Genomic DNA, 14,495 nt, shown 5'->3' on the forward strand with positions numbered 1-14,495 from the left:
AAGACGTTCAGACACCTGCTGTTTCAAAGGGAGGTGTCCAGTTGCTGAGTACTTAGATGGATAAAGGTGAATTAATATACTTTATACATTCCTTGAAACTAGAATCATTTTGTTGAAGAAATGAGATTGCTTTCATTCTGTCCTGAAGAAATTGTAGGTGTATTGTTGTTTGCTTATAATTGTACCGTAAAATATGTTAGCAGCATGATTTTATCTTAATATTGAGGCATGTGGGGTTTGTGTGTTTATATGCTTTTTACTGTGGAAGTCGTACAATTTCGAACTTTTTCAGAATCTGTGTATAGCTACAGAGGTGGCAGCCAAAGAAAAATTATTCTAACAGTAGAACAGAACAGAGATCAACACTATAGGATGGTGCTGTGGGGAGCAGGAGCTGCCTGGTGCCCTCAGCTTCAAAGGAAAAAAGGTAAGGTCCTTGTACCCATAGGTAGCTGTAAAAGAATTTTTGTGATGCTATTAACATCTTTAAAATGTGCAGCTGGTAGCTTTTTTCCATTCACCCTTTAAATACTCTTCTTGGAAGGGCAACATATTTGATACCAATTTTAACATGTCTTCTCTGTTTAGAAGCAGTGCCATCAGCAAAAGAATTTGAATGCACTCACTTTAGAAGACTGAGAAAGCATAAGTATTTAGAAACTTGAATCTAGCTATAAGATGCAGTGGTGCCTAGTTATGTAACTACAAAAAAATCTTGAATGTTAACTATGTTATCAGTTTTGCTGAGTCTTCCTTATTGTTGTCTGGTTTAGCATGAATTGCTGGGTTTTTTTCTAGTTCTGATTTTCATTCTCTGCTTTCCACCTTACTACAGTGTCAGACTTTATATGCTAACAGTCTTGCTATCAAGTTTAGCTGTAAATGACTAAAAGCATCTCTTGCAAGAATTACATAGCCTGTGTTTTAGCAGTGACTATTACCAAATTTTTGTTTTATTCCTCGCTTTGCTCTTTTAAAATAAGGCAACTAGGTTTTTGTTAAATTGATAACTTAAGAGTTTGTATTTCTGATCAATGGATACACTTAAGTAAATGCTGTATTACTTGAAGCACTGAATATGTCTGCCTAAAAAGCCAGTTTTTGTATAGCACAAAATAAAACCCAGAGAAGTTAAACAACCTCATAGTGCATCTTTACATATTAAATGTAGACACTCTGAATTCTGCCAGTTCTGCTTCAATTTATAAGTAATCTCTGCTCCTAGAAATCATTTAACTGCAAGAACTACCTCTTAAACTACTTGAAGAAGATGGTCCAATTTAAGCATTAATCAATTAACTTTATTGCATAATATCTACATGGCGCTTATTTTTGTGCATACTTCAGAGTAAGTAGGTATATGCTGCTCTTTAGAACAGCTTAGAAATCTTATAGAATTTCGTATGGTAGAATTTTAATTTTTTTTTTCTAGCTGCAAAAAGAAGATACCAAGTGTAATTTCTAAGACACAGTAATATATCATTCTCTGATGCTTAAAGCAGAAAAGCATAAGATGTAGGTCTCTGTAGCATTAACTGTTTGTATTTGATGTAAAGCTTGTGTCTTATTCTCCAGCTAGTATTCTGTTGGCATTTTAATGATTAAAGAATTATCTGAAATTCAAGATAAGAGTGATTTCTCAACTATTCAAATACTTAATCACAGACAAACCATGAACATTTGATCCCAGTAAGATAGCCAAAAAGATAAATTCACATGATACTAAAGCATACACAACAGCTAAATAGTGTGGGTGGGTTACAGGAAGAGCATGATGTCCATCCTTGCTAGGAGTCATGGCATAGCTGTGGTATGTGTTTACTGGTTGTACTAGCAGATCAGAAACCTCATAGTCTTGTAGAGGAAGGTATGGAGACTTGTGATTTTTAAACTGTCTACATACTTAAAGTACATAAGACTATACAGTTCTAGAGCATCTAAAAATTGTTGGCAGTATGTATTGGGTTTGTGTGGCAAGGTTTTGGTAGTGGTGGGGCTACAGGGGTGGCTTCTGTGAGAAGCTGCTGGAAGCTTCCCCCATGACCAAAAGAGCCAAGGCCAGCTGGCTCCAAGATGGACCTGCCGCTGGCCAAGGCTGAGCCCATCAGCGACGGTGGTAGTGCCTTTGGGATAACAGATTTAAGAAGGGGGAAAAAAGTTCCTGTGGGACAGAAACTGCAGCTGGAGAGAGGAGTGAGAAGATGTGAGAGAAACAGCCCTGCAGACCCCCAGGTCAGTGCAGAAGGAGGGGGAGGAGGTGCTCCGGGTGCCAGAGCAGAGATTCCCCTGCTGCCCGTGGTGAAGACCATGGTGAGGCAGGCTGTCCCCCTGCAGCCCAGGGAGGTCCATGGTGGAGCAGATCTCCACCTGCAGCCCTGGGAGGACCCCACACCTGAGCAGGTGGGTGCCTGAAGGAGGCTGTGACCCTGTGGGAAGCCCACGCTGGAGCAGGCTCCTGGCAGGACCTGCAGACCTGTGGAGAGAGGAGCCCACGCTGAAGCAGGTTTTCTGGCAGGACTTGTGACCCCACAGGGGACCCACGCTGGAGCAGTTCCTGAAGAACTGCAGCCTGTGGGAAGGACCCATGTTGGAGAAGTTCATGGAGGACTGTCTCCTGTGGGAGGGACCCCACACTGGAGCAGGGGAAAAGTGATGAGTCCTGCCCCTGAGGAGGAAGGAGCAGCAGAGACAATGTGTGATGAACTACTGTAACCCCCGTTCCCTGTCCCCCTGTGCTGCTGGGCAGGGGGGTAGAGTATTCAGGAGTGAAGCTGTGCCTGGGAAGAAGGGATGGGTGGGGAGAAGGTGTTTTAAGATCTGGTTTTATTTCTCATTACCCTGCTCTGATTTGATTGGCTTTAAGTTAAGTTAGTTTTTTTCCCCAAGTCAAGTCTGTTTTGCCTGTGATGGTAGTTGGTTGAGTGATTTCTCCCTGTCCTTATCCTGACCCATGAGCCTTTTGTTCTCCCCTGTCCAGTTGAGGAGAGGAAGTGATAGAGTGGCTGTGTGGTGCTTAGTTGTTGGCTGGGGTTAAACCATGTCACAGTAAAAGTTAAATATTTTTCATCTCTTGCTGAAAATCAGTCTAAGCTTCCAGTATACAGTCATCAGACATTCCATTAATGCTTTACACTCATCTGGTTTAAATTACAAAAAAAATTTCTGTAAACTTGATTACTTATAGTTTACTCATGTTTTGTGATCAGTTTTCTAAGCAACAGGGGAATGCTGAAGATCTGAATAATAGGTTAAATTCAGGTATCAACCAAATATTGTACCCTAGTTGGACTATGTCTTCTACTTCCATATATCCCCTCTTGCCAAGTGCCTGTTTGTTTCCCCCTGTTTTGATTTTCCATCAGTGTTGCTGTAGTGTTACTGCCTGAATCTTGCTTGGGGCTGGAACATACTTAGTTCAGGGGGGCTGCAAGATCTCTATCAGATATGAGGTGCATGAAACTAGACTGATGCTCAGAGGAAAAGGGTTTGGGGGAGTATTTTACTATAAGACACTGCGTCTGACAGCAGATTTTTCAGGAGCTTGCAATTTTAGCAAGTTACCACCAAAAACCAGACTAATCCAAAATATGAAAATACTAAAACACACTAATAAAATGCTTACACAAACACTGGAACACATAAAAAACAAACACCTCAGTTTTTCTAGCCTTATTTCTGAAAACAATTATTTTGCTGCAACTTTCAGCTTGAGCAAACACGGGAAAAAATAACAGCCTAAATGGTTATCAGACTTGATTAGTAGGTGAATATTGGATTCTTATAACAAAGTGAAGGATGACCCAAAATGTATTGCTCTGCTGTAATCTCCATTTTTAAAGTATTTTTCTTTATGACAGAGTCAATTGGAAGATGGAAAATTAATTCATATTTTTAAATCGGAACATTGTGGAGATAAAAGATTAAACAGGGACATATTAAAGATGGAAGTTGATTAATAACATGAAAACTTTTTTTCCTAGACATTGCCAACTTTTCCTTATTAGAGCTGACAAGAAATTTCAGAACTGGTTTCTGTTTCAAAACATTGAGTTGTCTTGAAAGCTGAATTTCATACAAGTGAAGTGAAAGCGTCATCCTGTATTGGGAGGACTCAAGCAGAGTTTATAGGGAAAGAAAAGGAAAAACCCTACATGTCATCAGGCTTGAAATAAAGTTGCCAGAGCTAAGCATATGAGACTGTCTTACTGATTTGTTTCTCAATCTTGTAAGTGACCTTGGCTTTCTATAAATTAATTAAGGTATAGACAGTAAACACTTCTGTTTGCTTTTTTGTTCTGTAGATCACATATGGGACTTTAGATACCTTCTGGTCCAACATAGTTCTGTCTCGGGTGACTTTGAACTGCACACAACTCCATGGTCATCCTGTGAGTGCTTGTTTGATGATGACAAAAGGGCAATTGAATTTAAAGAAAAGTTTCAGAAAAGCAAAGCATCCCTCATGCAAGTGACAAAGCTCTCAGCACATTTGGAGGAAAAATGCTCAGGTAAAGTTTTCCACAGCTCTGTAATGTCTTGTGCCGTGCATAACTAAGCAAAATAAATGCTTTGTTGATCAAGTAAAAGACTTTTTTGCAAGTTAGCACAGTTCTGGGAGTCTGAATTTATTCTGGAGGCTGCTGCTCAGTACCTAGCCAAACTGTGAATGCAGCCTGCATTCAGTGAGCCCAGAGGTGAGATAGATGTGGTATATGGTACCATAAAAAGATAGCTTTGGAACATAGGGAAAAATGCTTCCTTTTGTTGTCCACACCAGCCAGTCTAGTAATGATGCGATTAATTGCTGAAAGTTTGTTGAATAGTGTTTCTCTGAAACTGGAATTCTCTAAGGCAAAAGTAAAATAGCTACTGCTATTGAAAACTTCTTACAAAAGAAAAAAATAAAACATTTTGCACAGTTATCCCCTCCCAGATAAACCTAGAAGATTGCTAAGGTTGGTGTTAAACATTAAGAAGTAACTACACAAAGTTGGTATTGCAGCATCTAACTTTAACAACTTCGCTTTCTACTATTTATACATAAACTAAAACTATGCTTTTCAGTGTCTCTGAATTAGCGTAGAGGAAAAGCAATTGGAAATTATTTGCACAATTCTGATCTCTTGATTTCTTACTCAGGGTCTTCTATAGTGGCATCTACCACAATAGTACCTGAAAATATAGTACTTCTATACATTTTAAAATAATATTTAACCACAATGATTTTTCACTGCATGTATCATCTCTAAAAATATGAGCATGTGCTACTAAAGGAAAAAAAAAATTCAGAAAGTTTTACTGGCAATGATTTTGGTTTTGAATCAACTGTAACCCTTGCTTTTACTTTCAGTTACATATAAAATTGAATGCAGATTTGATTGAAATTGTTTTTGTAGGAGTGATTCAAGTGAAAGCCCATATCTTAGAACTGAAGTTTACCATTTCAACTGGTCAATACAAGCAACTCGTCTTCCATGCTGACACTTCACTGGAGTGTGTTTTGGCTTCTCTGCCTATGATTACATATTCAGGTTGTGCTAAATGTGGTTTGGAACTACAGGCAGATGAGAACATGATCTACAAGCAATGTGTTCAATGTTTGCCATACAACAAAGTAAAAATGTTCTACAGGTAAATAAAACTAAAATAATGTGTACTAGTAGGGAAGTAAACTATGACTTTCTCTATTTTAAGTTCCCCCATATGTAAAATTCTGTATTTAAGGTGTGGTTAGCAATTCCTGTTTTTCTAATGAATTTTCAAGGAGCTGTTCTTGAATTTCTGTATTATATTGCCATTATTTATAAGTGATATTCTTTGTTTAAGTGTAACTTTTTAATTTCTTTGAATACTACGTCATACAGTAACAACATTTCCCCAGTACCGTGTCAGTAAGTTAAGATGGAGTAGAAGCTTGAGGACCAAAGGAAAACTCCTTGATTGTCTTGTTTCAGCCTAAGTTTGAAATGGTGAACGCACAACCATATTTTTAAACTGATTAATCAATTTTAGCCTTTCAGAAATAATATCAACAAATGTTTTCAATAAACATTCTCACAGAGAGCAGAGATTCTAAGTTCTCAGCAGATGGCACTATAAGACACATTTATCGCGCTCTACAGCTACCTGAAAGGAGGTTGTAGTGAAGTGGGTGTCAGTCTCTTCTCCCAAGTAACAAGTGATAGGACAAGAGGAAAAGGCCTCAAGTTGTGCCAGGTGAGGTTTAGATTGGGTATTAGGAAGAATTTCTTCACAGAAGGGGTTGTCAACCATTGGAACAGGCTGCCCAGGGAAGTGGTTGAGTCACCATCCCTGGGGGTATTTAAAAGATGTGTAGATCTGGCACTTTAGGACACCGTTTAGTGGTGGACTTGACAGTGCTAGGTTAACGGTTGGACTTGATGGTCTTAAAGGTCTTTTCCAACCTAAACAATTCCATGATTTACTTAAAGACAATAAACTAAACAGATCCAGCTGATGTAGGAACAATGTTATTAACTAATTGTTCAATTATTAAATTTATCTTGGGCTTTTGAAATATAAGTATCATCGTGACTTGAAAGATGCGTAGGTAGAGGAGGTTGACACAACTATAGACATAATAAAATTCTAGAATATATAAATTTTCTACCAAAATTCTTTCTAAAATTATTCGAAAACTATTTCATAGTGAGTTTAATGAATCATTACATACTCAATAGTTTGTCACTTGGCTTTGATTTAAATACTAGAATCCCATTTGTCTAACAAAGTAGCGACTTAGTCTTTTTCCTCTAGGCAAAATAGTCTTACAACATTAGGTTTATATGCTATTTATTTTCCTATGAGGGAGGATTAAGTGCAAAGAGATTTTTTTCTTAACTGCAAAGGTTCCCCCTCTTTCGTAGGATTATGACCTTTCATGTGGTCCTGAAAGACCTCAGTTTACTCTCTTGCACAAAAGGTGATAGACAAATGATAAAGTTTTCCCATGTTTGTATTCAGAGCATGTGAACACATCTTGATGTGGAACTTAAATGAACAACTTTTTCAAAGAAAAGTCTGTCACTTTTGTACTGAAATTTTGCTCTGATTAGTAAGAATGCGTCTCCTTGGTAGTATTTCCAGATTCTGTATTGTAGGATAACTTAGTATATTTACATCTTAACAGAAGAAAATCGGTCTCTTGCTAAAGAAATACCTTGTTAAAATGAAATTAATTTATTAACTAAATATGCTGTCCTAGCATTATTGTGCTACTCAACAGCTTCATATATCAGTGGTCAGTGTTAGTCTTGTTTATAAAACTGTATGCACAATTAGTAGAAAATTACTTTTTTTTCTATAGTTTGCTAATTCATGTTCCCTTATCTCAGATTGGTTTTAATCCCTCAATATAAGGAGGCAGTAAGTTCAGTATGCTCTATTTCTAGCAATGCAATAGCTACCAGCATCTCCTTGGGAGTAAAATCTGCATAGTGTTTTCTGTTTAGTATGAGATGTAATAATACTAAACACTGTAGACTTAAAACATAGTATTAGTCTGTAATTTAATTTGCTTCTTTGATTCAGGGAATGTAGTAACTTATTAACTTAACATAGAAATTTTATTTTAACAGTGAATGTTTAAGATATGAAATAGACACTATGATAGGAAAATAGATATTATGACAGGATCTCAGTATTTAAGAGACTTGCATAGCATTAAAATCTCAGGTTTCAATACTGTACGTCCTTGAAGTCATCCCTTATCTTTTCCCTTTGAAATGCAGGAGCCCAGTTTTGTTCATCTGCTGTGATTATAATGAAGCTCATCTTTTCCTTCAGATGCTGAAGATACAAGCTTAGGATAGATGCATGTCTATATGCCTATAGCTTGCTTTTTTTTCCTAAGCTAGATGCTCAGAACACTGAACACTTCAACAGTAGCAGTAATAATGAGGCAGAAGATCATAGAAACTTACACTTTACACAAGTACTGTCATATAATGTGTGTAAATATTTCCATATTCTTTTTGAGCTAGAACTATGAATATCAAGCTAGAAGAAATCATGAAAACTAAGACAAGCGAAAATATTTTGTATTTCAGAGATCACCTCCTAGATTTCAGGTATCACAGCTAGGTCCTTGTTTCTTACATCTGTCTTTGCCCAAACTTTCAGTTTCCTAGCATCTTTTCCCTGGAATTTGGTATGATGGTAGTGTTCCCTTCAGATAGTTCATTTTTTAGTCTATACCAATGAGTATTTGTCATTCAAAAAGATGAACATTTTAACAGTAGCAGTAATGAGATAGGAGATTCCTGGTACTTATGCTGAGTGGGGATTGAATCTAACCCTTCTGTAACAGTGGAAAAGCCCACCAGCTTCACCAGCTTTATATATAGGTACTAAAGACTCTTTACTTAGTAGCCTCTAAGGACTATTTTAGTAGAACTATGTATGCCTTTAGTGAAATTTAGTTATATCCTTAAATATGTTTCTAACTGTTTTACAATTATTTAAATTCACCATATTAAAAACAATGTTATTTAAGGAATAAAGTTAATTGCAAAATTGAATTTTCTGTGGCCCTAGTGAAAGAAAATTAACAATGCTAGGCTCTGTTTTGAAGGCTGTGTTGAATTTTCTGTCTCCATGACAGTTCACCCTTGTTGAAGTAAATAGGATTACCTGAAAGAAAACTTAGATGACCTTGAGAACAGAGTATGAACTGAGAAACAGGTAGTCAGCATATAATAACCAGAAATGAAGCAAAATTAATCTTTCCTAATGCATTACTTGGTTTGTGAGTTACATCTGTAGACTACATTTGCTTATGGTTTTGAAAGCTTTAAATTTTGCAATGTCTCTTAGTACATTTCTCTGTGAACGTATTTAAGTTAATTATACTCTTTCTAAAATGTTAATTTAGTGTTTCTGGAAGTCATAATAATTTTCATGTACTTCAACATAAATTGCCTAAACCAAAATACATTTCTTCAGGGATTAAATAGCAATTGCCCACAATTATTTGGGAAGCTGAGCCTGTAAGTGTACTGTTGTTAAGCTTGCTCTCATGAAGGGAGCCAGCAGTCTTAATGACTACAATTAGTCTGGGCCATGGTTTCTGTCTAAACCAAAAGATTTGAAATAATCCCACGGATAATCAGACATGGAGTTCTCTTATCTCTTTTGATCACTTCACTTAAGATTATGAAATTTAGCAGTAGTTTTTAGATTAACAGATGGCAGGTCAAATGACTTGCCTACTGGGAAAGTGGCATATTTGCAGTCAGTTGCCTTTGTGCCTCACAGGCATTCAAATTAGTGCTGTTAGGTATATTCTGCATCACGCTAACTAAATTAATAACACTATCCAGTTGTGAGTCTACTGAAGTACTGGCTGACTGTCCTATTTGATAGTGCAGCTCTACTAGTCTCCTGAAGTGACTGCCCTTTTGTTTCTACCATCTCTGCAGTGAGCACATTTTATCCTGTTGGGAGCATCTCCCATTGAAAAGTTCTGCACTCAAGATGATTGTGCCTTATTTTATTACTATATTTAATGTATACTGGTTTGGTACTGTTCCAAGATTGCTATAACCAGGATTTACATTATTGTCATATGTCCTGATGTTCACTATTTTAGTTTTTTCTGTAGAATGGTCAGGATATGAGCATTGCATCCTGCTTTGATCAGAGCAGTGCAGATTTTCTAAGAAGTGTGAGTATTGTGATGGTGCAGATGTTGCAGGTCAAATTGTAAGTAGTCTCAGGGCAGTCAAAGAGCATATGTTGGGTAGAAGCTGTATTAGCTGTATAAACGATTAGGCTTAGTAAAATCACTCAGAAGCTTGAAAGCAGGCAGAAACTACCTGTTGAACATCACTATAGAGGACTGCTAATGTATCATCTCACAGAAGCATAGCAAAAAGCAATAGCAAGGACTTACTTGGGGGAATAATAAAAAAAGGTATGGCATCAATATTGACAGGTTGAAAAGACAAACACTTAAAATATAGGGAATACCTGTACTAAAAAAAGGATCACTTCTTACCAGTTGCTTGTCATCCAATATCACTTTTGAATCATGTGAAACAGCAAAATGTTGAAAGACCAGTGCTTGTGGGACAGCAATCCCTAACCAGGTTCATTTCAGACCTAATAGGAATACTATTGACCATATGATTTCCAGGAAGAGGAGGGATTTTTACTTGTATAAGGGTATGCGAAACCATTTGGTATTTGTCGTAGTACAAAAGATACTGTCTTGGTATTGCGTAGTGGCTATGAAGTGGTGTACTAAGACAATATTAGGTGATGTTGATACAGATGATACAATTCCAAGTGATCCAGCTAAGCTTGTCTCCCTACTTTGCATTTCAAATCTCTATGTACCCCTTGTATATTTGTAGGTACATATACTTACATATTAATGTTTATACTTTAAATATATAAAGTTCAAAGCCATAAATGACATAACACTAATTCATAACAGTGCAGCTCTCGTCTTCTGGGAAAAGACTACTGCCTAAGCATCGTTTTCTGCAGTTCTCTGAAAGTAAGGCTTACTTGATAGGTTTAGAAGTTATTTTAACATTGAGTAGTAAATTCAGTATACATATCTCAAACTCATTCCAGCTCTACAGATTTGACAGAGGTGAGTGCATAGAGATTTTCTAGTTCTTGGTGTTATGTTGGAAGGTAATATTACATTGTATTACTTTCAGAAATTTTGCTTCAATCAAAGAAACGTAGCAGCTAACTTTCAAGAGTTTTTTGTTTTCTGATCTAGACCTGCTTTGATGACAGTAGAAGATGGAGGATATGAAATCTATGTTCATGTGGTGTCTGAGTTGATGGAAAAAATCTTCCTAAATATTCCTGCAGACTGGCTGAACAGATTAGTAGGTACTGTTTCATGAATTACTTGTGATAGAAACAGGCAGCAAAATTCACAATGGAAGTAAAATTATTAATTATTCACAATTTAGAATTGGGATGAGATTGTTCTGGAAATATGATGATTGCTCATAAGTAAGTCTTGTATAAGACAAAAAAAACCTCAAAGAGAACACTTCAGTTGCTGTCTGACAAACTCAGAAGTTCAGAGTTGAGGTAGCAACAACAAGAGGTGAGATGGTATGAGCATTTATTGTATGTTATATAACTAAATATTTGGTAACTAAATGGATTCCTTATATGCAAAATAGAATCTCCTAGCAGTTTTTAGAAATGGCTAACATGCTTTCATGATGTAAATAACTGAGCAGTGTTTCAGACAGGCTTTCTTTGATACATCCTGTTTGACTTCTTGAGAGGTGTTTTAATTTATTCACAGGTGTTAGTTTAATGAGTAACAGTCTTATCACATCTGTTTTTAATGACTTTTTAAAAACAAAGTTAATTTTCTATTCAGACATTGAGATACACTTCCAGTAATTCAGTGTAGCTTTCATGGAGGTGGAACTTGAATGTTAGGTGCTATTGTGAAAATAAAGAGTAAATTGGATTGTTCTGTCTTTGCAGTGCCCTCTTCAGATATGATCTACAGCACAATAGTAGCAGATCTGTGTCATTTGCTGCTATCAGATAAGGAAGCATCCTATTTGTTGGAAATTAGGAGCCATTTTGTGCTAGATGAAAACAGCTATCCTTTGCAAAAGGATTTCCATCTGCTAGATTTTCATCCTGATCTTTGAAGCATTGACCTCTGCAATAACTGAGTAACAGAGACCATAGGAACACACAGATGGCAAACAGAAGAAAAAATGAATTAGCTCAAGGAAGCAAATCTCTTGAAAAATACAAGAAAGGATTTTGTTTTTAATGTATACAAAAAAACACGCAAAAGGACTGGTATGGAATATCTGCTAATAGTATATACTGCTGCTGTAATACTGATAAATTGTCATAAAGTATATTTTTATACATACATTTTAATCTTAATGAACTCTTACTGGGTATCTGTTTTCCTTTTCTCCCCAGAAAAGTTCACTAGTATTGAGAGACTGCATTTTTCTCAGATATGGCAGATTAGAGGAAGACTGCCACAGTTCAGTAATATTTTAGTTACAAGGTTTTTGTTTTTCTTACCCAATATGCTGTCTGTAACTTGGTTATGTCTTGGCTTGCTTTGCTGTTGTGGTTGCTTTCCTTCTTTTAACAGCAGAATTTCTGCCATTGTTTTCTCTTGTAAAACAGAACTGTCTCACTGAACCTAATTTTGTGTATCTAGAAGTTATTGCACCAATTTGAGGTTTTAAACAGTTTAAACTGGTGCATTCTTTCATGGACGCTTTAAATGATTTAATTGTTGTAGTATTTATTGTTGTGGTATTTATCCAGCATAAGCTGGCAAATAAACTTAATCACCTTAAGCCAATTTAATCAGTTTAACACTGGTCTGCAACATTTTCTCCCAACTTGATCAGATTAAGAAATGAATTTAATTCTTTTTGAAGTCTTACTGTATTTTGATAGTGATTTTTATCAGTAAAAGACTGAGTAAATGATGACTGCACCTGACTTCATAAAGTAACAATCTCTCAGGCTTCAAACAGAACTGTTCTCAAAACTGAATTTGATAAATCAAGTTGTCAAATGGAAGTAATATGACTGTTGAACACCTTTCATGTGCTGTTTCTTGGAAGTGGCTACTTACAGTTGAATAACCATGTTTCTTGGTGCTAGTTTGGATTCTGTTGTATCTCATGGGAAACCAGTTTGGGACTGTTGGTTTTTAATGATGTTGATTAGAGCTATGTGTAAGCCATGCATTTTCTTGTGTACCAATAAAGGGAAAGATAATGTTTCTGATCAGTCTGGCAGCAAGAGAGAATCCTAAGGACTGTTGGATAACGTTGAAGAAATGAATTCTCAGCTGAAGTTTCATGAGGTCACTTGTCTTATTTCTGTATTTAACTACTTGTGTACTGATCAATCTGGTCAGAGTCTATTGATCAAACAAGTTCATGCAGCTCTGCTCATAGCAAACTTAGTCTTCTGGTTTAAGCTCTAGCCACCTTGTGATAAAATAATTCCCCAATATTTTTGTCTATCTCTGAAACAGTGTCTTAACAGTTTTGTCAGCGAGCTTAGAAATGCTGATCTTAGGCCAGCAAAATCATTTCCTGCTGTGCCAAGATACCTGAGACTAGTATAAGACAGACAGCACAGTGACACCAAAAACTATGCTCAACACTAGCATCACTGGTGTGCAAATCATGTGCAAATGGCAGGACAAAATCTCCAGAAGAAACTAGGTAGCCCCTTATACAAAGGAAATACTGCAGAGTCTCTCTAGAGGAATGATAATTTCCACAATGTTGAGCCTAGGGCAAGGGAGGAACCAGTCACAGAGGAGAATTGTAGTGTCCTTGTCTGATGATCAAGAATGAAAACTTACTTTTGCTACTGTTAATAAATTGTGCCTAAAGATAATATGCAAAATCACAGCTTTGTAGAACAAGAATTCAAGAGACTTGCAATGATTGAATTTCACCTCACTTGTAAAAGCACTTTTTATCTTTAGTTTCATGTGACCTGGCAAAAACAGGATGATGTTGTCCCAGCCAATCACTTTGGGGAAAGTCCTAAGCATCTGTGCCTTTTATACCTTATTCTAACTATGCTTTACTCAGTAGTGTCTGATTCTGGAATGTGAATTTCTTAATGCCAGGGAAGACTATATTGAAGGGAAGAGCAATTTCAGTGTTTGGGTTTAAATGAGATATTAGCACTATTGCTGATCTCATATGAGTGAAAACATTCCCGGAGCATTTTGAGTTTAGTAAGACTCTTGAAAACCACACATCGATTACATTAGAGAAATCCTAAGGATTGTTTTACATCCTGTCAATGTGTGGTCTCATTAGGATGATTTGATAACTTTGGGCGGAAGTCATGCCAGCTGGATTAGTGAGCTGTATGTGACTAACCAAGTTCTACATACTGTGGTTAGATCTTTCCAGCTGACTTGGACTGGACTGCCTCATTCTCTTATGATTTTTCAGATCACAACTGTGACTCTTGTTTAACAGTATTCCTTCTTGAAATCCAAGCTACAAACATGACACCATAGTTCAATGTTAACTTTAATAAATTTACCATAATTCTATAGTTTCTTTGGTTCCTAGTAATTCTGTGTAAAATTTCTAGGTCCTGCTCCCTTCAGACTTTTCTCCCTGCCTTTCAAACAGGAAACCATTTCACTTTCTGTGCCTCTGAGATAGAGATTTCTTCTGAAGGAGCTTTTTGATCCTTTATCACCTCTAATGCATTTTGCTCCCTTTCAGTTTCATCAAGCTGCTGCTTCTAGAATGTACTATTAGGAGCAAGCAATTATCAAATAAATCCATCTGGTTTCTCATGTCCTCACTTAGAGGGAAGGATAGAGTAGTGCAGATAGCACTGATCATTAGGCTTCCTAAAACACTAGTATAGGTATAATTTTAACTGGGAGAGAAGGTAAAGTACAGAATAATCCACAAGGGAATATACATAAATACTCTGCTTGAGTAGTGGTAGGGCTT

The 14,495-nt window shown here is 36.7% G+C and overlaps 1 protein-coding gene across 11 annotated transcripts in view; it reads left to right on the plus strand.

Moving 5' to 3' along the window:
• SHLD2 (shieldin complex subunit 2) overlaps positions 1 to 12,346 on the plus strand; it is a 43,966-nt gene extending 31,620 nt beyond the window's left edge. For 10 of the 11 annotated variants that reach the window (XM_069796109.1, XM_069796115.1, XM_069796112.1 and 7 more), the window contains 5 exons: positions 293 to 427; positions 4,302 to 4,508; positions 5,397 to 5,631; positions 10,757 to 10,872; positions 11,491 to 12,346. In XM_069796109.1, coding sequence (XP_069652210.1) covers positions 293 to 427; positions 4,302 to 4,508; positions 5,397 to 5,631; positions 10,757 to 10,872; positions 11,491 to 11,663 — 866 coding nt within the window. In that variant the 3' untranslated portion in view covers positions 11,664 to 12,346. The remainder of the gene's footprint in view (positions 1 to 292; positions 428 to 4,301; positions 4,509 to 5,396; positions 5,632 to 10,756; positions 10,873 to 11,490) is intronic. The other variant, XM_069796119.1, reaches the window with a different exon arrangement.
• Positions 12,347 to 14,495: the final 2,149 nt, after the last annotated feature.

The sequence above is a fragment of the Haliaeetus albicilla genome, chromosome 11, assembly GCF_947461875.1.
Source record: "Haliaeetus albicilla chromosome 11, bHalAlb1.1, whole genome shotgun sequence".
Taxonomy (NCBI): domain Eukaryota; kingdom Metazoa; phylum Chordata; class Aves; order Accipitriformes; family Accipitridae; genus Haliaeetus; species Haliaeetus albicilla.